This window comes from Lutjanus erythropterus, chromosome 15, assembly GCF_056507025.1.
Source record: "Lutjanus erythropterus isolate fLutEry1 chromosome 15, fLutEry1.hap2, whole genome shotgun sequence".
Classification (NCBI taxonomy): domain Eukaryota; kingdom Metazoa; phylum Chordata; class Actinopteri; order Lutjaniformes; family Lutjanidae; genus Lutjanus; species Lutjanus erythropterus.
Window position 1 is genome coordinate 5,032,994 of NC_139331.1, and position 23,415 is coordinate 5,056,408.

Consider the following 23,415-nt stretch of genomic DNA (forward strand, 5'->3'; position numbering starts at 1 on the left):
TTCAATGTATTGATTATGGGGCTTTTAAGGCTGTTGGTGGACGTACAGTATTTTTTGAACTTCCAGTCTTTATGCTAAGCTAAGCACAAATAATTGATAAACACAGGACAAAGCCGGAACGTTCAAAATGACTTACAAAATATTGATGAGCATTCAATACAAGAAAACAATGTGCTAGTTCTAGATCATTTGTTTTTAATAATTGAAAAACTTCCACAAAATCATTTTTCCATTCAGTGTGCATACAGCAGCTCCAAACTTTACACCATATAAGGAATTCCTAAACTGCAGTGTAAACTAACAAAATGGCAAATGATGAAAAACAAGTCAAACTGGTTGTAAAAAAGCTGTTTGTTTAATTGTAAGACTGCTGGTGGCAGTGAGTGATTTCAAACTATGTACACAACGCACAATAATCAACATCTTCAAATCACAAACTACACACAACAATACAATCCGTTTCAAAGTCTGTTTGTCTGGGAAGTCTCACAGCGATAACTGAGACACCAAAAGCTGATGTCATGTTTCAATTTTCAGCAAAATGTTCAGACGACTTTTTCACTTTAGAGTCCATAAATGAAAACATGCTATACACTATTCTATAAAAAAGACAAAAATTGTACAGACAATATTACAGTATAGTTCAAAACAACTTTTTTTTAAATAAGGGGATGTGTAAAAAATTTTTCCTATGTAGGGCACCAGTCTGCAGCAGATTTTACTCATTCTAGTCCTGAGATCCTGCTTTTTAAAAACAACAACAACAAAAAATCATTTTTTCCCCAACACCACTGTGGGCCACATGTCCTGCAGCTGCTTCAACATACGCTCGGTGACACTTTTTGAAAAGGACTTGTCTATGATTATTTTAACTTTACTAAGTGATTTCAAATTCTGACGGTTGCTGAACTTGACACAGATGTCTTTGGTGTTCAGAGTGGGTGGTTTTCTACATGCCTCCGGTATGTCAACTTTCCTCATCAGGGGATGTTCACATTTATTTGACTGTTCTAGGAACTTTAAGAAAGACATCTCGAATCCCATTGGTTTAAAAGAGGCCAGTGGGGCACTCTGCTCAGTCACCTCCTCCTGCTGTATTACTGCAGGGAGAGAGTTGTCAGACTCCTCGTCTTTGCTGTAAGCAACGTCAACCTTGGTTGTGCGTGGGATTTTCTTGCGCTTCACGATTTTTTCGATCAGTTTTCGTGGCCGCCCTCGTTTGCGTTTCAGCACCACAGAGCCATCAGAGCTTTCGTCATTTGACAGTTTGCTGTCAAACAACGCAGCGGGGATCCCTGCTGTGGTCCTTTTGCGTAGGACGGGCTTTGAATATTCATATTCTCCTCCTTCTGGGCCGGCGTCAACGGCTGGCACCTCGTTGTCTGAAAGGTCGGAGGTGTTTTCCGATTTGGAATCATCACTCCTGATGGGGCGGCACTTCTGCCTGGGGAACTTTTTGCAGAATATGAAATGGCTCCTTTGTTGTTCCAGGTACTTCACTGACAGTCCGTGTCCTACGTAATGTTTTAATATGCTGCGCTCTGATTTCATGACCGACTCACAACCTTTGATCATACAGGGGTACTGCAGAGGAAATTTCTTAGTGCACATTGCGGATGCCTCCACTTTAGATTTCAAGGAGGGTTTTCCATATTTAGTCCAGTGATTGTTCTTTGCTTTGTTAACTCTCTTTGTGTCATTTACCCTCTGCAGGATCTTTTTATTGCTCTCAATGTTTTCCTTCCCATTACTCGGCTTGGTAATTGGGTAATGCAAAGTCTTAGGGGGCGGTTTCATATCGTCATCTTTTATTCGTTGACTCTTTAGTTTGGACTGGTACAGGTCCTGATGTTTTTTCATGACATGTCTGAGCATGTTTGACTTTGTGGCATATGAACGGTCACAGCCTTCGATTTCACACTTGAATGAGCCATTTAATTGTTCGGGTTTGGCCAGTGTCACATCTTTATGCTGCTCCTTGACGTGCCCTATGTACTTCCAGTAAGTAGTGAAGGTAGCTGTGCATCCTTGGTGGCCACAAGTAAACCTGCCCAACTTTATGCCGGACAACAGACTCCCAACCTTCTCAAGATTGAATTCATGCAGCTGAAGATAATGCTGCAAAAGGTTGGGGACTTCTTGGAAAACTCGGCAGCAGTCTTTGACTTGGCATCTGAATTCTGAAATTTGGGGGATCTCTGCTTCTGGATCCTCCTCTTGATGGTCCATTACTTCATCCAGTCCCTCACTCTGGTCTTGGTCTTTGTTCACCTCCAGTGCTGACAAAGCAGACTGATGAACAGCCCTGTAGTGAAGGATCAGATTGTGCTGGATGGTGAAGGCTGCCACACAGCCTTGATGAACACAGCAGTATGGTCTGTAAGGACTCATGGAATCACCTGAGCTGGTCTTCTTCTCTTTTGCCTTCTTGTTAATGACCATGTTTGGCTTAGGGATTGGCTGCCTGTTGAGAGCAGACTGCTTGTTGAGAAACTGGGGGTTATTAGCCGGAGGCATGGCAGCCAGCGCATGAGAGAGAGGAATTGACACTTTGGGCAAATGGGTTCCGATGTGTGGGCCACTTGTGTGTGGAGTGGGCACCTTGGGCAATTTTTTTTGCTGTTCTTGTGACCACTGTGCGGCTACCATCCCTGCATGTACTGACTGGAGGGCTGCTGTAAAGGTCTGGGCCTGTACTGGTGGAATAACTGGTGGGATGTGCATTGGGGGTGTTTGCAAAGGATGAATGACTGTTGAGCGACTTTCATCTTGCAATTTCTGATTTGTTACATCCATGTCAGTAGGTGGTACAAATGCCTGTGATGGACTGTCATGTTTTACTGCATCTTGGATTGAATACAGATGTGCCGTGTTCTCCACTGATGAATGAGTAGGAGTAGGTGCTGGGGGTTGAGCTGCTCGAGCCTGGTTTTGAATAGCAGCCAATGCAGCATTTTTGGCCTCTTTGCGCTTCTTATCTAGATCTTCAATTTCTGTAGCTGATAATTTGTGAGCTGACTGGTAGTGAGTGCGAAGGTTTGAGTTTCGAGTGAATGCTTTACTACATTTTTGACACTTGAAAGGAGCATACTGGCCATACCGTTTTTTAACCACATTCACCATATCAAGAGAGTAATTGTGGGTCTTGGAGAGGTGTTTCCAAAGGGCTTCAGCAGAAACGGAACTAAAGGTGCAGTTCTCATTCTCACAAGCAAACGGCTTGACAAAGATTGGAGTTGGTCTACGTACATCTACCTTTGCGGATTCCATCTGGCTGTTCATAGTATTGCTATTTTGTTTCATGGAAGTTGGCATATGATCAGATATTTCTCTGACCAAGTCGAGCCTTTGAAATGCACTTTGAATTTCTGTCATCCACTGTTGCTGGCTGGCAGATAACTGAGTTGGCTCAAGATCTGCATCATTTAGCACAATGCCTGTGGGGCTCAGTAACTCGTGCTGTGGGGTAGAGGTCTCTCTAAAACAAGTAAAGCTCTGAGTATTCAGTAGTTGTTCAATTTCGCCAGAGGTTCCTGGAATGATTGCAGAGTTTTCTTGAATCACTTGTCCCTCAATTGCTGAGTCACTTTTTCCATCACAGGACATTTCATTCAGTCCGGGGTTATTCGGGGGACTGCAAACTGGGCCAAAAGACATGGAAATCTTTGAATTGACAGCATCGGTGTTGCCTGAATGACATATGCTGTTTCTGCGTTGAAAGTCGCCAGCCAAAATCTGCTCCCGCAGTCTCTTTTTAATATCTTGTTCAGTTGTCTTCCTTTGTGTTTCAGCCTGCTTGCCACTTGTTACCGGACTAAGCTGACTATCAGGTAACAGCATTTGCGTCACTGGGTTTGAATCTGGATCTGGTGTCTTAATGGTTGTCTCAGAGTGACACAACTCACTGTGGTTTTTGGGAACGCTTCCAGGAACAGCAGTGGAAGGGTTTTCTGCAAGAATCTGAGAAAGAAGTGGGTCAGGGAATTCTCTTCCAGCAAATGTATCAACACTTGGCTGAGGATAATGGGCTGTACTATAAGTGTTATCCTCTTGCTTCAGCTGGACATTTTCTGTATGCTGTATGACTGAGCTCCCTGGCAAACGTTCACCAGCTCCATAAGGAACACAAGGGGTTTGAAACAATGGCTGGGGAGGTGTGTTCACAAAAAGATCAGACATGTTGGATTCAGCCATGATTTGTTTAAGAATATCATCATTTGACTCGCCATTTCCATATACAGGCAAATTGTCAAGTGGATAATTAGGATGGGGGTAATCTTTTGTGGCTGTTGAACCATTTGTAACTGACTGATGGGGCTTCTCTTGATAAACAGCAGCAGGATTATATGACAACTGTGGTTGAGCTGTGTTAACTGCTTGCTCTGAATTGAGTAGGTCGAGAAATGATGCTGGAAGATCTGTGTTCAGTTCTGATTCGTCATATGGTTTGCAGACTGAACGCTTAGACAAATGGCCTCCGAGGGATTTGGGACTATTAAACTGCCTAAAACACCTACAACAAACAAATTTGCCATTCCTAACAATGGCTGGCCATTTGGTCCTTTTATTTCTTCTGGCTCGTGTTTGACTTTCAGAACCGTCTTCTGAGATGACTGGGCCATTTTGATGTTGGTTGTTACCATCATTTTGGCTTGCACTGTCTGGTGAGGGAAATTCAGACTGCACATGATTTTGCATCGATTTTATTTTTTCTGGGCCAGTGGAACCAGAGACTGAACTGCTTTGCATCTGTGATGGATATGGCGGAAGAAGGTCTTTTGCCTGTTGTGACACTTCCTTAGCACTGTCCATGTATGCAGGCAAAACTGACTGAGACCCATTTTCCATGAGTGTTGACTGCAACGACTCTGCTGGTCTGTTCATTGTTGGTCCCATCATAGAGCAAGATGGAACTCCAAGTGGCAGAGCAGCACTGGTGGAACTGACTTGTGGCATCACTTGTACGTTAGATGGATAGACTTGGGAGGGGCCAAAGTTTTGGATTTGTTCACTTCCAGGGGTCGGCTGCCAATTTTGACTATTGGGATTTGGATCACCTCCTAGCTGAGAGAGAACAATGGGATTTAGAACATTTTCCATCAGAAGTGAAGTATTCTGGGAAGATGAGGAGTGGGGATGTAGGGCAGTATACTTTGTGCTTGTACCCATGTTAGTATAAGGAGGTGATTGGATAACATTCTGCCTCTGAACTGCATGAACTGGTAGTCTGTTGCCCTGCTGGTTCTGAAGTGAGGCAACTGAACTAAGATGTCCGACAGGTGGTGTGCTCCTTACTGGAGCGTAGGTTATCTTGATTTTAGTACGAACAATTTTCCACTGCTCATAGAATTCTGGGTGGACTGCTTTCATGTGCTTAGTAACGCTTCTGTAGGAGCTGTAGTGCCTTGTACATGTTTCAAATGCACAGTGATATCGCTCTCTCTGTCCTAGCAGGGGGCCTGTGCTGGTTGAGGATGTCACAGAGTTCTCTGGTCTGTTCCCAGTTAGTGGCTGTGGGGTCACTGTTGGAGGAAGTGGTTGCGTCATCGCTGGCTCTATGGAGTCCTGGAGTGGTGATCCTGTTAAAAGATTGCTACTACACATCGGCCCTTGCTGCCCTGGCAATGGTAAGTTGCACTCAGAGTTGTAAGTCATTGATTCAGTATTTACATTACTGAGGAACATGTGCGGCTGGCCTTGTGAGACATCTGCATTATAGTCATGTGACATGTTACCTAAATTAGCTTCAAATGGAGGTACTGTTTGATTCTGTTGGGGTGGTCGCATATAATCAAGAGAATGACCACCAGAACTATCTCTGTGTCTGTTAGCACCAGACAAGTGGGAATTCACAGGCTGAATCACAGTATTATTTAAGCTCTGTGTCTGATTGGTTGAGAAAGGCATATTTTGTGGTCCATGTTTGACTCCGTATCGTCCTAAGGCTTCTGCTGATGCCTGTGATGATTTTAGCAAACTCTCAATGGTCACTGGCAGAGTAGTGTGATCTGGATTAACAGCACTTTCAGTGTTCCAGCTTTCTTGGGGATTCTCTTGTTTCAGTGGAGTGTGATTGGTAAGCATTTGTTCAATGAGTGAAGGGCCAGGCTTTTGTGAGATCTGTTCAGAAGATGGGCTTTCTTTGTTTGGGGTGGCATGCTTCTCCTGGTGCAAATCCAGCTGCTGTTGTGAATGGAATACCATTTCACAGCCCGTGTGTTTACAAGTGAAAGTTTTATAATGTTGTGCCTCGTGGTCATAGAGTTTGAAGGCCTCATTGAAAATCTTTCCACAATTTGGAAACATGCATCTAGCCTTAAAAACAGGATGCGTTTTCCTGTGTATAAGGAGCTCAGTGTTGGACAGGAAACTTGCTTTGCAGTTTAACTGTATACAGATGTAAGGCTTCACACCACAGTGGACCTGTAAATGGTCATTAAGATGGGTGACATTAACAAAGTGGCGACGGCAATACTGGCATACAACCTTTTTGCTCTGCATTTCAAGAAAAGTCTTAACTTCCTCAGTGTCCCCATGACCTTTAACATGTGCAACAAGGTTTTTGAAATATTTGAAGCTCCTCCTGCATTTTCCAATAGGGCACACATTGTCCTCACCACTCTCCATGTTACACCCATCCACTGTGGCCTGAGCATTATGACCAAAGCCATCATTTTGCCATGGAGAACCAGCATTTTCATACAGTTCATTTTCTGTCTTTGCCTTTAATGCTGCAATAACAGGGGCAGCTGTTTTAGGATTGGCCAATTTCTTGTTTGTTTTCATTGCAGTCAGCCGCTCCTTGCACGACTGTTTAACGTGTGATGTTACATGTGGAAGCAATGTGTCTTTTGAGGTAAAGGTTTGAGCACATATTGGGCAGCTGTACACTCCACCGCTCAGATGAGTCTGTGCATGGCGCACAATCCTGTGGCCGAGAAACTCTTTGTCACACAGCACACAGTACTGCATGTATGCCTGCCAGTTTCTGAACCTGGCAGATATGAAACCTTTTTCTCTCAGCTTCTTCATTTCTCTGTTTTTCTGTTTCTTGTCCGTTATATCTTTTAATTCGTAGGTGCCGCTGACTAAGTGGTCTGGGAGGTTATTAAACCCCTCAAGATTGAAGAAGTCCTCCTCTTCTTCGGGGTCCTCCGTATCATTCAGCAAGTCAATGGATGAAACTATTGAAGCTTCTTCACCCATTAGCGCTAGACACTGACGCTTCAGAGTTTTCCAGTCCCAGAACTCTGGGTCAAAAGGCCACTGGGTTTTAAAAACCAGCAGGAGCTCACAGCGTAGTGAATTTGGAACAGGCATACTCTCCTCCTCTACTTTCTGATCTGGTTCGTTGTAAAGAGTCTCCACAGCATAGTATGAGTCCACTGTAGGTTCCAAAAGAAACTCTGTCAGCTGGCAAGCTCGCTTGACTTCCAGGTCAGTAGGAAGCAAACAGGAGATAGTTTTACACACAGTGGCCTTGGTGCTTCCATCATCTGATGCCATCCGCAGAGCTCTTATGCACATTTCAATGCACACTGGCAGTCCAACGCTGTCCATCTATGAAAAAGAGAAAGCTTAATGGCTTAATGCTGCCAAACATATGAAACAATTATTCTGAAACTGAACAAGGACTTTTACAAGAAAAACAAATTTTTAATTTCTCACATCAATAAAGTGAATTGTTAACTTTCATCATGATCATTACTTTACAGAACGTACATATAAGACCTGAAAGGTGGCTTTGAAAAACGTATACCAATCAGCAGCTGTATTCTGCTTCATCCAACTTAAATGCAGTAGCTCAGTATCTTCCAAATACTTAATATCATTGCCAAATATTGTTTAATACAATTCCATTTGTCTTTAGCTTTTCAGGTTTGTCATTTACAACCTATGCAAGCAAGATGAAGCACAAAATGCTAATCACATTACTTTGGCCAACATGATCAAACAAAGTCGATGAAACTGTGTCACCTTACTAATCCACTGTAAACCACATGAAGCTGACTATGGCTTCTATGGTCTATGCACACACATTTTAAGCTTACAAACAGTGATCATTTGACACTAAAAGGATTGCTTTCAATTTAAAATATATGTATACAGTTGAAAACAATGTGGAAAGGTGTAATAATACATGCTGCTCAGTTAGGATAACTTCTGTTTTTCAGTGGGCCCACAGTGACAATACCACAACACCTGACTGTTTACTGACCTCTGATTGGATGACCTTGATGAGGAACAGGATGTGGTACACGGTTTTGGAAAGTAAAGACATCTGGCGGCACCTGTCAAGAAAGGCCTGCTCTGACGGTTCTAATCGCTTCAGCAGCTTGCTCCAAAACAAAGTCAGCTCCCTGATTTGAAAAGACAGAAAAAAAAAAACACTGGCTGGTCATTTTCTATTTATTTATGTATTTTTTATTTATATGTATGAGTTTCATGAACACTTCATCCTGATTTTTGTGCCCAATTCATTATGTGCATTATTTTGCAGAGCAGTTCTGCATCAAACTTAATCTTGCTTAATCTTGTAACGTTTCTTCAAATCAACATCATATCACATTTTAGTTGAAAGGCAAAGACTAATAATAACATAGCCAGCAATTTATAACACATAACAGTATTTGTTAGGGGGATAATATATAGCTTTATTATTAGGGATGTTCCTGGGGACTAAGTTACATGCTGACTAAACACAAATTTCAATTCAGACTAGCCAACTAGTCTAACAATAAAACACTCAGAAAGCGTTTAAAATTGAGCACAATTTATTAATGTTAAATACTGTCCGAAAACATACAATGTGTATTAAGAGCCATTTGAAGCCGTTAATCACAGTCTACAACCACCAAAGCAGATTTTAAATGCAGTCGAAATGTGCGCCACTTTGTGTTGTGCAATGAGAACATTGCACATTAACCTACAAAACGCAAACGACATTATAAATGATACGTCATTAGCTGCCAGCCCTCCACACAGTCTGGCTAATGTTAGTAATGCTAGCAGCTTGTCCATCCTGTCCTGAATGGGGTTACACATTGTTTCAGTTGAGTGGTTATAAACCAGTTTATTCTGGCACAGACTACAGTCAACCTTATTTTCTAGATTATAACACTGCCAAAGCAGGCTGTGAGCTTTTGTGAGCTGTTATCTGGCCGACTTTGCTTAACAGCTTAGATGCAACAGTTAATTGGCACTGTACATGAATAAAATAATAATGAAAAATAGTTTAACCAACTAGTATTTCTGGTGCCAGCTAGCAAGGGGCGCCAATGTTTAATTATATAGTTGACTCATTGTGCACATCCCTACTCATTTTATTTTAAGACCGATGCAGATTCTGATTTGAAGCCTGTGTAGTTTGTGATAAATTTTTTCCTCTCCCCATAAAAGAAGGAAAGCCTATAGATGCTTCTAACAGTGTGTCTTCCATTTTCTTACCAAGCACAGTATGTATCTCCTTGGAGAAGTTGTCGGGTCAGGAAGGCCGAGCATAGGCTGAAAGCTGCCTTCTCGTCTCCATCCGACTCCAAGTTGCAGATCATCTCTAATGCATCGCGGCAGTCCTCCTTTGAAAGCTGCACAGAAAGATGCCGTGCACACAGTAAGAAAGATTTGTTAGAAAATGATATACACTTAAGCACAGCTGCTTGATTAATCAATCAAAACAACATCACAAAGTATTTGGGTAGCTGATTTATTGTTTGTCATTTTTCAAGCAAAAATGTGAAACCATTGCTGGTTCAAGCTTCTTAAATGTAGGTATTTGCTGCTTATCTTTTTCATTTATTACAGTAAATGCAAGACCTTTGGGTTTTGGACTGTTCGCTGTTTGCTCAGGAAATTGTGACGAGAATGTTTCACAATTTTTTTGCATTGACATTGACAGGGAGATTAATCATTAATGAGGATAATTAAGTTGCAGTCCCACAAGCTTCATCATCCAGTATTTTAAGTAATGGGAGACATACATGCGTCCAATAGTTTCACAAATAGCTTTTAAGTGTAGTCTGCCATCTTGTGGATGAGGAATGTATTACAATAAAGTCTTAATGTACAGACTCAGTGGAAGGCACAATACAGACAGCAGACAAGTAAGGCTTGTAGGAAGGTGCACAATGCAACACTATTTTGTTATTGGAGGGCCATTTACCAAGTCCACATATATTGTCAGCAGTTGAACTGAGTAACATAACATGTCAGTGTTGTATTGTTTCAGTGGTCTGCTTGATTCAGCCAATATCATGCAAAGTTCTCAAAGGTGTGATCACACCCTTCACACACAAGTAACACTATACTTACCTCATCCATCAGCTGATCCTGGTCTGAGGTAGCACAGACGCAGACGAGGTACATCTGCTTGAAAGTTCCTTTCTCTTGGAAGGCAGGCCACTGAGAGCAGGTCTTTGCCAGCAATGCAGCTTTCTCCAGCTCATTCTCCTTCATCAACTGCTTCACTCTCATCTCCAACAGGACGAGCCCCTCCTGCACCAGAAACTCCTCAACTGAAAACCAGAAGGAGTGATGATAAATACAACTTATTCTGATTTTAGAAATTGTGTTTTGTGTGCCCATCACTTTGAAGATCTGTTGGAAATGCTTGACACCATCACATTTTCTTCTAAACAACCACGCCACTGTATTATCTGTTATCCCTGCACTACAGATCAAATGACATTTCACTCTAACAGTCGGTAAAACTAGAACTGTATTGCATGTCTCTGATCAGCACTGCCCTGGGCTCTGGTAAGCGTTGTATTGTTTCAGGCCTTTCAACCTCTGATCCGATCATTTCACCAATGGTTAACACTTCTGCTGTGCACTTGCCTTTTGTGGACAACTCTGTGGCTTTTCTGAGCTGGGCAGGCATGTTTGACATAGTCAATAAAGGGTTTGTTTTGTTGCATCAAAGTTTGCTAGTGTATGTGTTGGACTGTGCATGTGTTATTCGCCATTAGCATCACTAGTTAAACTGTTGGAAATGTTGTTAGAAAAAATAGCATTATGCGGGAGGATGCTGTGAACAGCAATCAGGTTTCTCTGCCTCATCATTACAGTCTGTTTCTTGTTTACACCAGCATGTGCATGCCCAGTGTAGGTGAATTAATGGATGTGTGGGTATGTGTGGACTAGGCCTTATATGGATCAGTGCTCATCCTCCTCATAATACTGCTAAACCAGACATCTAATGTTAGTAATAAAATTCAGGCTTTGAACTCTAATTATAGATATCTACAACTAATACAAGTTTCTTAAGCAGAGGGTGGCTTTTTGACTGATATGTAAATTTCATACTTGGACACATTCCACAGCTAAAGCCTAAACCTAAAAATCTCACTGTGTTCGGTAAAACCTCAAACTGCATAAAATCAAGTTTCTGAGTCATTAAGTTTCTACTTTTTAGCTTTTCAAGCCTCAATTTCTTGGTCAGCATGTGAGTTAAATCAATGTATGCCTTATCTGCAAGAAATGCTATCAGCATTTCTCTGTATTTTGCTGCATGCATTATACTGTCTATTTTCACAAACCTTGTAGGTCTGCAGAGAAGAATCCCTGCAGCATGATGCTGCCACCATCATCCTTCACAGTGTTATGAGTTTCTGATGTGTGATGTCTGACTTATGCCAAACATCTTATTTGGTATCACGGTCAAAGTGTACATTTTTGGTGTCATCAGATCACAGAACTTTATTTTACTTTGTCTGAGTCTCCCAGTGCAGTGGGAGCAGCCAGAAGATATGAAGGCATTAAATGTGCTCTTTTTTTATTACTAGAAAGGAAAAGGTCAGGTCAGAAATGTTCCTTTTCATCTCAGACAGACAGACAGACAGACAGACAGACAGACAGTGTTGCTAGTGGTACTGATGAGTGAGGAGCACAGCAGGATCAAAATAGGCCCAAGTGACAATTGCATATTCATTTACATACCGTTTAATGTGCTGCAGCTGAGCAGCTAAGTGGCTATGTAACTTGCAAACTTCATTAGCAGTGCACTTTTCCCTGGTGAATGTTTGTATGATTGCTTGTTCAACAAGCTAAGGCACAGGGCAAGATGTATGTTCAGAAGATAGATGAGAAGGAGATTTTAGCAGGAAAGTTAATGTGGGTTGTTTTACAGAGTTTGTAGCTCTTGTGTTATGTAGCAGGCTGACTGTGTGTATGATAGAATGCAGACGTTACTGCTTTGTGCTGAATTTGCTATATTGAAACAAGGTCTTCCTCTATGTAGATGGAATGGTATTCTGTTGAAGTGATGAAACAGAGGGTGCTTTTATGAAACCAAAATATGAAAAATAAATTCCTCCATTTGGCTTTAGAGTTTTTTCCTCAAAGGAAAACACAAGACAGGTGATTTCCAGAGCAGATATATATGCTGACAAAAAAGAGATTTAATTTAAGGTGGGACACTGATTTTTGAAAACACATCTTGCCTTTTTTTAACACTATGAAAGTCAATATTACTATACTACTCCATTACTTGAGATACTCAAAGTTACATGCTCCACCTCCCTTAATTAATTTTTGGTAATAATTTTGAAAATCAGTGCAGGAGCTCACCTTGTTCAGTCGGTAGGTTTTCATTGGACAGGAGGCCTTGTAGGACACTGTTGGTCCAAACACCATCATACTGGCCCAAAGCGGACAACTGGGACAGCTGAGTGATGCCATTCTCCTCCAGTTTACTGTACGCAAACTACACATGACAGGAAAACTCCATGACTTAAAGATGCAGAAGGTATGTGACAGTCTAAGGTTTGAGTCTATTTATTCACGGTTTTGGTTAAGGCTCGAACTACCAATGTTTATGGAAACATAATTGGTCAGACCAAAAATGGTGGCTACAATACAATACTACCTGATTTTACAGATTATGCAAAAACCTTTAATTTGAATTCTTACTGGTTGATTCTGCACCACTGTTTTAATCTGTCCTCCATAATCTCTATAGTGCATCCCTGAAGTTCTAACAGCAGTGTTTAACAAAGGATGGACATTTTCAAAGATGAGATATTTCAACTATAAATCTACAGAAATGCAGTGTTTACACAGTGTCAGCCACTTTCAGCAGGTGTAAACAAAGGAAGTTGTGGAGTCACGGTGCTTTGTCAAGGGGTGAAAAACTTTACTTTTATTCTGGTGAGCTACTTTTTAAAAAAATCCATGTTATTTTCCTAAAATGAGAATCTGCAGCTTTACCTGCACCGATGACTTGAATTCTTTCCATAAGCCATCTGGAACGTCCTTCAGTGAGAGTAAAAGCTCCACAAAACTCCTGCAGAAAAGAAAAATATGATATTATTCTTTGCCTGCATTTTAATCACAAGTGTCAAAACTCTGATTATGGGGTAAGCTCTATTTTTTATCCGCAGTTTATCACATTTAAATGGTACTTACAGTGAGAGCCTCTCAATCACAAGAGGAACATTTTCACACTCAAGGGAGAGGTATGGAGAGGCCTGGGCGTAACTCTGCAGGGCGACTATGTACACTTCCACCAGCGGCAAAGGCTCTTCCTCTATCCTCCAACGGCCTGCATACTCCAGCAGTGTCTGCAGAGAGGAAACCACAATCACTCACTTGCTAAACAACAAGTTAGACCCTGTTTGCACTGACAACTTTTACCAAGAGATTGAAAATAAAAACGGAAGGTTGGGTATTTGGTACAAATGGTTATGCCCACCGGGGCATAAAAGATAAAGACATGAGTGCTGCCTATGGAAACCAAAACTACAACAGAAAATCTGAAGAAAACATCAGAAGACCAATTTGACAAAGGATGTTTGTACTATCACAGCCTATCCAGACAAATTCTTTGATCTACTGGCCATTGAACATCTGCTGACTAAAGACTGTCCTAGCCAACAAGAAGTCGTATGTTTATAGAGTGAAATATTTTAAAATTTATTTTTGGGGCACCAAGTGAGCTACAAGTGGAATGCATAAGCAAAGCAGTAATGTTTCTGAATGTGTCGGAACAACCAGCAAGAAGGATTTATTTCAACACAGTATATCATGATCATACTCTCATGGTTCAAAATGCTTCACAGAAAAATACTTTCCCAGTCTAGTAGGACCACTAACCGAGCAAACCAGCTAATGTCTGTTACACCAGTTAACATCAGTGGGCCGGTGACCGTATGCCAGAGAAAACTTCACTTAGGCCCAACGGCAAAGCACAGTTTGAGGTGTTTTTTCCTGTGACTAATGAAGAAATTGAAAACTTTGTTGACTGAGACTCTTCTCACCAACTAACAGTTAAGTCGACAATTAAGAGGCAGCCCTACCTATTACATCTGATATTTGTACTAACATTAGGCTAATCATTTGCCTTGTGGCTATGTCAGCAGCTATGTAGATGTTCCCAAATACATTCCAAACACCACAGAGAATACAGCAACTTCACACTGATGCACTGATAACACAGGAGGATGCAAATTAATTTTCCCAAACACATTAGACAGTAACTGAAGTTTTCAATTTTGGCATCGTGCTTTGGCATGTTTAATCATTCTGATCAGATTCAAAATTGACTGTTAACATCCATCAGGTCTGACGGGTCTGACTTGTTACAACCAGTCTCATTCCCTGACTTACTTAAGTTACTTAAGCTGCACTGCTGTCAGGTCGAGGGTATCAGTATGTGATACCTGGTATCAACCAAAATAACCCAGTAAAAAAAAGTAGCATTAAAACGTCTCCAGTCAACCTCTCTTCTCTAGAGTCAAGTGTATAGATGCCACCAAAGCTTAAAGTATAGCTTTACTACAAGCCTGTGGCGTTTGATAAAAATGCTTGCATAAAATGGACAGATTATTTCAAGATGCTTGCAGGAGAGCACAGAGCAGCCTGCAGGGAGAACCACGGCAGGTGAAAACACAGCTCTGTCTACAGAGCATGCTCCGTCTCTCAGATGTCTCAACTTAAACCTACACACTTCTGATCTTATGATCTTCCACCCACAGCATCTCCCTCTGGGCTCTTTACAGATACAAATACAGAACAGGCTTAAATTACATGACACGGTAAAACATTACCCATGTATAGTGACTTAGTATAGTATAGTGGCATTTTTTTAATTTTATTTTAGTTGCCATGTAGTTTTTATGTGTAAAATCCCTACAGTGAACATAACAGTACTGCCAGGTGCTCAAAGACACTCTGCCTTCTCCAGTCACCTCACCTGGTTCATTTTCAACATAAAGAACAATCATCAGGCACATTCATATGCTCAACATTCATGTGGTGCTCGAGCCATTTCTGGTTGAATGTGGGCGTGTAGAGGGCAGGATACTGAGCTGATCCATCTGTGCACATTTCCAGGTGGACTGTGATTTATAAAAGGAACATGACTTGCTGGTGTGCATGTGCACAATTTTATGGGTCTGATTTTTGGGGGCTGCACACCATTTTTTGCTTTTGCTTTACTAGATCAAGGACCACATCCCCGATACCTGGTGTTCTTGCACTGCAATACTGCCACACAAACTATTGCAACATTATGCTGTATCCCCACCCCTCCCTTGAATACGTCCTAGGTTCCCTCCTATATATGTGATTTGCCAATTCCCTATGAGATAGGGCTGCACAGTATGGTAAAAGAGTCATATTGTGATTATTCTGACTGAAACATGTTTTCTTTCATCTGGAGAACAAGATTTGTAGGCCTTCATTATAATTCTTTTTCTCACACATTTTTGAAAATTGTTGTTCGGTTCTGGTTCCCTCGATTTGGATAGTGCACTTGGACATATTGCAATGTTGATAACATTGTGATTAGTTGTCCAGCCATACTATGAGCCTGATTACTGCTTGAGATGCTCCACAGGGCACTTATAATGGCTCCAAAATCTCAGCTTGTCATCAAAGGTGACAGGCCTTTATTTTTTATAGCGAAAAGCTGAAGATATGACAGGAAAGGGGGTGGAAAGAGGGAGTGACATGCAGCAAATGGGCCGCATGCAGGACCTGAACTGATGGCTGCAACAGTGGACCAACAGCTTCAGTACAAGGCGCACGCTTCACCAACCGAGCCACAGGGATGCCCCAAATTTCTTCCTAAATCTCAGTGATATCTTATGACTTTTGTTGTAATAGAAAAAATGCTAAAACAATGTCTGTAAGCTTGGGACAAAAAGAACTGTTTGGTTATATGCAACCAGACTAAACAAGGGTATTGGTTCTCCCTCACTGCTTTTTCAATCTTGGATAATGCTGAAGGAAAACATGTCCTGATTAAAGGGCATGTTTTAGGAAAGTTACCTGCTCTTCCTAAGATTAAATTGCCCACTGCAAGGCTGTTAGAACTGAAATGTTCTCAGTGCTGTGTTGATTATGATGACTCACTCACATTTGATCTGTCTGTCTTTGGGCAAATGTTCCAAGAAGTAACAGTAAGTTTTGGAACTGGTTGTCAGGCTGGCAACCCGACAGCTGCCTTTGTTTGCCAAAATGAAAAAAAAGAAAATAAGAAAAGTTACCATATTTACCATACTTAATTATTAAGGTGATAACAAGCTTGGCTGTTATGCCCTGTATTTTCAGTAAACAGTGGTGACAGTAATGCTTTTCTTAAGTAAACTTAGTAATACCACAGAGCAGAAATACTGTTACAAATACAAGTCCTGCATTCAAAATGTAACTTAGCCAAAGCAGACAAAATGTGCTAAAAGTTTCCATGTAACAGCTAGCAGAGGGCTTATTACTAATATTATGTGTTTCCTATAAAACAAGCAGTTAGAGAGGGACTTGTCATGGGTATTGACTGGCGTTAACAGAAGCCAGTAGTGCTGTAAGTGCCCAGCACATGCTCCTCTCTAAACATTATGCTTTTGTACAGTGAGGCACAGCACCCAGAAACACTCCAGTCAACTCCGGTGAACGAATGTATCTTCCTTCAATTTTCAGGCAGCATCATAAGTGAGAAAGTGCTTCACTGAGCGTCAATTCAGTACACACCCTCAAGAGAAGAATGAGTCCTTTTTAGGGATGTAACGATTATAGATTTTGACTGTACGATTATAGTCTGAGGAATAATCACGGTTTCACGATTATCACGCTTATTATGCATTAATTAATTTCACAATACTACTAATAAACTAATGTATCAAATCACATGAACATTCTTTAGAGATTTTAATGTGTTATTTACTGCTGTCAGAAATAACACAGTAATCAAATAATACAGTACAAAATAATAAATAAATATAAACAAAAAGTCTGTCTTTCTTTGGAATTAAATAAAAGTGACTGCTCTGTAAACATGCATGTCAGTATTTCCTTTTTGAACAAAACAAATGGAGTCAAAGGCTGCAGGACGTCTGTCTGCACGGCTCTTTTGATAAAAAAAAATCACAAAATTATTTAGTATTTATTTACTGTTTTTTAATTCATTTTTAATCATCTATTTTCAATAATTAATCTAATTTTACATGTGGCCTGGTTAAATCCTGTCTGTTATTGTTTTTTGTTTGTTTGAAGTTTTATAATAATAATAATAATAATAATAATAATAATAACAATAATAATAATAGATTACATTTATATAGTGCTTTATTACAGACAAGCACTTCACCAAGTTTTAGTAAAAATAATAGAAATAAACTGAAAACATTGCTTATGCTGTATTAATAATAACTGAAATACAATTAATTAGATCCCAGGTAGAGTGCTGGAAGTCTACAAGCTCCTGATGTTATGTTAGTGTTTTATATTAACCCACAATGCCTAGAGTTTACTCAACACAGACAGGAAGAAGCAACCTGTAAGGTTGAATGGTCACTGACTGAAGTCCTTGAGAGGAGCACTTTTATCTTCCATAGACAAACAAGCCGCTTTGCTGCCGTTTGTTTACGCTGAACTTAAAGCTCAACTCTCACCGCAACGCCACTGATTGTAGGTGACACGTTTATATTAATTAGCTCCCTACCAACTGAGTGTTTCATTAAGTAACTTGCCATTAACGTAATTTAACTCAGTTATTATGTGTTACCTTTTCTTTGGCGTGTAAAGCTGGGCAGTGATCCCGCAAATGCTGCATCAAGTTTGACCCGTTAGCCGCAACTTTTTTTCGGCAGGTTTTGCAGACAGGTGATCTGTCGTCCTGAATGACTCCCTGGTCATTCTTGGTGTAAACGACATGCTCCCACACTGCCGACTTTACTCTTTTCTTCGGTGGAAACAAAGCTTCACACCGCACTGTAAGCAGCTGCACCTCTGGTGAAACTTTGTTTTCGTTTGTGCAGGTTGCGCTGAAAATAATGTACCAGCATAGTGTCCGTTTTTTGCGAGTGAGAACAGGAAAACTCGGTGTAACGGAGCCTTAATTAACCGTGACGTTTTAAAGCGCGGTTAATAGTAAAATCGGTTAATCGCTGCATCCCTAGTCCTTTTCAGAGTTTTTCTAGGAAATAACAAAATCCAAATTATATTGTCATTTTGCTGAATGGCCCATTACAGAATACATATTGGATTATAATGGCATCCTCCACATCCTTGGCGTCAGACAGTCAGGTGCAGCTGAAGACGGTGTTAGTCAGCAGTAAGTAAACAGTTTTGGAAAGGCAGCGGGGTTCCCTTCAGCACGGATTAAAACCCACAGGTCTGTGCTGGGCACAAACACACTGCAACAATTCAGACAAGTTATAAGAAAACTGTTGTTCATGTTGATCTAATGTCATCAGATGTGTTTTCTTGTTTGACTTGCCATTGTAATGGGTTGCTGTATGCAGTCAGCTGCTGTCCCCTCTTCCTGGTGCTGCACACAAGCACTGAATACATTAGTGGTACAGAGTACTGGACTGTACTGGCCTACTTTCACCCCTGATCCTAAGCCCTCCACATGACCCTACGACTAATTTACTTTGTGATAAGTCAAATCATGATGGAGGCTATCTCAGGCCACTTTTCATATAAAGCAGGTCTGGTTGAAACTCTTTATAGTATCACTAGAACAACTTGTCAATTATGAGGCCACCACCTGTGTTTTGTAGGTTGGACTAAACATTTAATTTTACAGCCACAACACTGCTTTACTTTATGCTGTTTGTGGAGACAGTGGACACACTTCATTTCACCAAATCAGCACTCCATGTAAAACTACTGGTGTTAGAAAAAAATACTTACTGACTAAAGGTGCAAACTATTCTTCTCAAAAAGCACTAAGCAATAGTTGCTTTTTAACTGTTGATATTTTGTGCATCATCAAGAGCAGGTATTCAGTGGAAAGGGGTTTCTGTTTCTCCAAATCTTCAGTCTAAATCACTCCCAGCTCCTGCCCTGTTCTGCTTAGTGGTCATGCGCTCCAAACTTATGCCTGCTGCAGAGGTTTTTACCCTCCATATGTCATGGTTTGCACTGGCTTGTTTGTAATCGGATAGCCTTATAGCCTACAAAAATGCTGATCAAGGGTTTGGATATTAATTCAAACTGCAGGCCTATTCAGCAGTAAATTACAATCCCAACTGCAAAAAAGTTGGGATGCTGTGTAAAACGTAGCCTAAATAAAAACAGAATACAATGATTTGCAAATCCTCCTTGACTTGCATTCAACTGAAAACACTTCAAAGACAAGCTATTTAATGTTCTGACACTTTTTATAAATGTACACTCATACCGAATTTGATGCCTGCAACACATTTCAAAAAAAGTTGGGACAGGAGCAACAAAAGACTGAAAGTTGTGGAATCCTGAAACACCTGTTTGAAGCATTCCACAGGTAAACTGGTTCATTAGTAACAGGTGACAGGATCATGATTGGGTCTTAAAGGGGAATCCCTGAAAGGCTCAGTCATTCACAAGCATGGGCAAAAAGTCAACCGTTTTGAACAAGGTTTCTCAACAAAAAACTGCAGGGATTTATAGATTTCATCATCTACAATCTATAATATCATTATGGATTCAGAGAATCCAGTGAAATCTCTGCACACAGGGGGCAAGGCTGAAAACCAACATTGAACATCTGTGGCCTTTGACCCCTCAGGCAGCATGGCATTAAAAACTACACTGAAAACCCAAATAACTGTATTAAAGATACAACAGGCTTAGGAACACTGCAAAACTGTCCTCAGTAAACACAGCAAAAGCCATATATGTCATCACCTATGACAAAAAGAAAATGACAGAATGGGACTCAGGCTGGCCAGGTAACACAAAATCAAGAGAATGCTGTGCTACATCTCACAAAGACTTGCTCCTCCACAACATCCCAGATCAAGGTGTTGCAGTTGATGGATGGACAGTGTTCCGAGCTGACATGATGCAAGACACCAGAGGACTACGAGGGGACACATACTCTTAAGTTTACATCAATGATTCTTCACGCACAAAGACAGTCAAAGCTGATGGATAATGTTGCTGGATGGCAAGCTTATTATGTGAAACCATCTAGTAACTGTTTACATTCAACATAATGCAAATTTTAAAAATGCACTACATAATTACTCCCTTGCTGTATATGAGGAATGAGGTGGGTGTTTATGTAATACAAACAACTGCAATTATAGTTTGCTTTATTTATTATATATTTTAATTGTGTGCGTGCAGCATAAGGCAACTTAAAATTTTTTCATTGTGCAACCCTGAGTTGTATGGTATTAAATTACATGACTGATACCATAACACCTTGATACTTAAAGGTATGGTTCACCCAGAAATGAATATGTAGTCATCATCTACTCAACTTCATACCAACTGAAGGTCAGGTTTAGTTTTTTAACCCAGAAAATACTGCTGGAATTTCACAGGAAAACAGCATTGCAGAATGTTCCAAATTATGTAAGTGAATAATGACTAATTTTCAAACGGAAAGTATAGCAGAAAAAAGCATTAAGAGCCTCCACACTGCTCATCTGGTCCAACACTAGTCCCAACATGCCATTCCCTTGCACACTGACACACCACACACAGTTCAGACAGTGTGCACACACACGTGAATGTGGCTCCAAGTTAAGGGTCTACAGTGAAGATTTAGACTAAAAACATGGTGTAAATTACATCGTCTTTCAAGTCAACTTGGCATGTTGGAGCTTTAGGAGACTTGGATTACACCAGATAAGCAGGGTGGAGGCAATTTGTTTTATTCTTTTGGTTGTTTTCTCGGTTTGAAAACTGGTCACCATCCACTTGCATTGTTGGGAGAGTCTGAGGGTCTCTAAAAACTAAACCTGTCCTTCAATTGCCATGAGGGTATGGATAATAATTGAATTTTCATTTTTAGGTGAACTATTCCTTTAAGTGCGAGTAAAAATTAAACTTGGAAAAAACACAACATAACAGTATATTAATAATAATAATACAAAAGACTTCATAACAGTAATTTGAGTAGTTGTAATAATCTGCTTCCACCCCAGCTAACCAAGAGCACTACAATGGCAGTGAAGATGCTTGGTGCAGATCCGCCCTCCCCATACTCTCATATGCTCGCACAGCACGCTGTACTACACACCTCTGTCGCCACTGAACAGTGCAGATGGGTTACTAATGGACAACGTTCTGACGGGACTCGAGGGACACTGGCAGTAATTTGTGTAGTATTGATTTTAGTATGCTTCTGTGCGTGCCTCTTCTGCAAAAGCGTGCGCTCCATTCTGCACGTACACACACGAAATTCATCGCGGGAAAACTCACAAACCGTACCATTCTGCTGTGGAGTTTACCGAGGTAGTTAGCTTAGAGGAGGCTACTAAATTGGGTGACTGACTACAGCGAAAGCCTCTACGAAGTGAGGGGAATTAGTTTAGATCGCCTCAGGGCAGCGTTACCACTACAGACAATCAGCCAAATTATTCTCACGTGCACGCGCATGTAGCCAAACATACACGGCTAACGTTCTGCTCACTGCAGGTACAACTGTTTTTTAAGATAAACTACCAAGGAACTGGGAAGTGCTACTGTCCTTAACCAAACACAGAGACACACTGTTGTCCATGTCATGATATATAACTAGCTATACATGTAAGAATTTTAACAGCAATAACATGACGGTTAAATACCTCCTGCAGACACAGCTAGCAGCTAGTGTTAACGTGTGCTAGTAGCTAGCTGAGTTAGCCATGTCAACGGTAGGTTTGAGTTCCATTTGAACGCTCTGCTCAGCTCCACTTTAACCACTGCAACTACTTCTATTCTGCAACTGGGAACAACACTGATTATGACTACCCTGCCCTCTTAACCAGAGCTGGGCTCTGAAATCAAACAGGAGTCGGACTTACCGTTATTATTAATGCTATTGCTACCTGGCTAGCTTGTTGGCTAAATACGTGAGGGAAAAGGACTCACCCTGCAGAAGTCTTGGCAGTACTCAGCAGAGGACTGGGCTGGACACTCGCCGCTGTCCCTGACCACCACTTCTTGCAGTTGTTGTAACCGTTGTCTAAGTTCTTCAATCGTTTCACTGATACCGTTCTCAGAACTACGGTCCTGCTCGGCCTCCTCGTCCGCCATCTTCACACCCAGCTCCGGCGCGTACGCGCGTACCACTTCTTCTTCGTTCTCTTCTTTGCGTCTTTTTTAACGGAGAACAACACTAACTCTTAGATCCATAGCGCCACGTACCGTATCAGAGTATGTAGAGCGGGTTCTTGTTTCTGTAAGTCTATAAAATACTGTATTCTATTAAGCAACCATGTGTCTATTAAGAAATCTATAGGATTCATTGGTCTGACATTTGATATCTGTTGCCAAACCACAGTTATGATACTGAAGACAATTGTAGAAAATGACATTCACAAAAAATAATAGAAATAGTTAATAAAATAATATTATGTAGAATAAGATTATGATAGAGAAAAAATAAAATGCAGGTTACAGTAATAATATAAGTAATTTAATCAAATCAAGTTATTACTAAAATTTCAAATGTGGTTTTAACAGTAAGAGTGAGACTGAATAAAGAAAATGATGAAAATTTGTACTAGGGATAAGACAACTTATTTAAACCAGTGTGATCATCTCTTCTACTTCTTCCTTTCTGTGACTATCTTTGTATGGAAACATATTTCTGCCAATGTGATGACAAAAATAAGACCATGTACATCATACTGATTAGTGACTGACTGATTTGTTAGTCTTACTAACTAATGAAAATAATGAAAAACATTCTCAAATTAATGAGCTAGGATCTCATAACAATGATCTAGATACATTATTTTGACTTACAGCATTTTTCATCACATTAGCAGAAATGGACCACCATTGTTCTGCCCTTACTGTCCTCATCACATGTTTTCTGCCTAAGTTCTGATATTTTCTTTTTGATTAGGATTTTACCTTCCCTTTTTTCCAAATGTCAAATGTGACTCATATATACTAATCTTTTAGTAATCCTGTCTGCAGATTCATTATCCTTTTATTACACATCTGCAGGTACACAACAAAAATCTGCATCTGTTTCCAGATGCATCTCTTAATTCT

At 40.6% G+C, this 23,415-nt stretch overlaps 1 protein-coding gene across 1 annotated transcript; it reads right to left on the reverse strand.

Annotated features, from left to right (window-relative positions):
* Positions 1 to 175: 175 nt before the first annotated feature.
* Positions 176 to 22,482, reverse strand: znf292b (zinc finger protein 292b). The gene is made up of 8 exons (XM_084737171.1): positions 22,282 to 22,482; positions 13,402 to 13,556; positions 13,204 to 13,279; positions 12,565 to 12,700; positions 10,309 to 10,511; positions 9,448 to 9,584; positions 8,219 to 8,360; positions 176 to 7,560 (listed from the first exon to the last, which is right to left on the reverse strand). The coding sequence occupies exons 1-8, from the start codon at positions 22,444 to 22,446 to the stop codon at positions 772 to 774; spliced, it is 7,803 nt and encodes a 2,600-aa protein (XP_084593297.1). The 5' UTR covers positions 22,447 to 22,482; the 3' UTR covers positions 176 to 771.
* Between the last annotated feature and the right edge of the window lie 933 nt (positions 22,483 to 23,415).

What these genes read in the sequence shown, in the direction of transcription:
- znf292b (XM_084737171.1), bottom strand. Translation starts at nt 22,446, where the DNA reads ATGGCGGACGAGGAGGCCGAGCAGGACCGTAGTTCTGAGAACGGTATC. An exon ending in GTGATTGAGAGGCTCTCACT is followed by an intron (nt 13,280 to 13,401) that starts GTAAGTACCATT and finishes TCTTTTCTGCAG; the next exon opens with GAGTTTTGTGGAGCTTTTAC. An exon ending in AATTCAAGTCATCGGTGCAG is followed by an intron (nt 12,701 to 13,203) that starts GTAAAGCTGCAG and finishes TGTCATGTGTAG; the next exon opens with TTTGCGTACAGTAAACTGGA.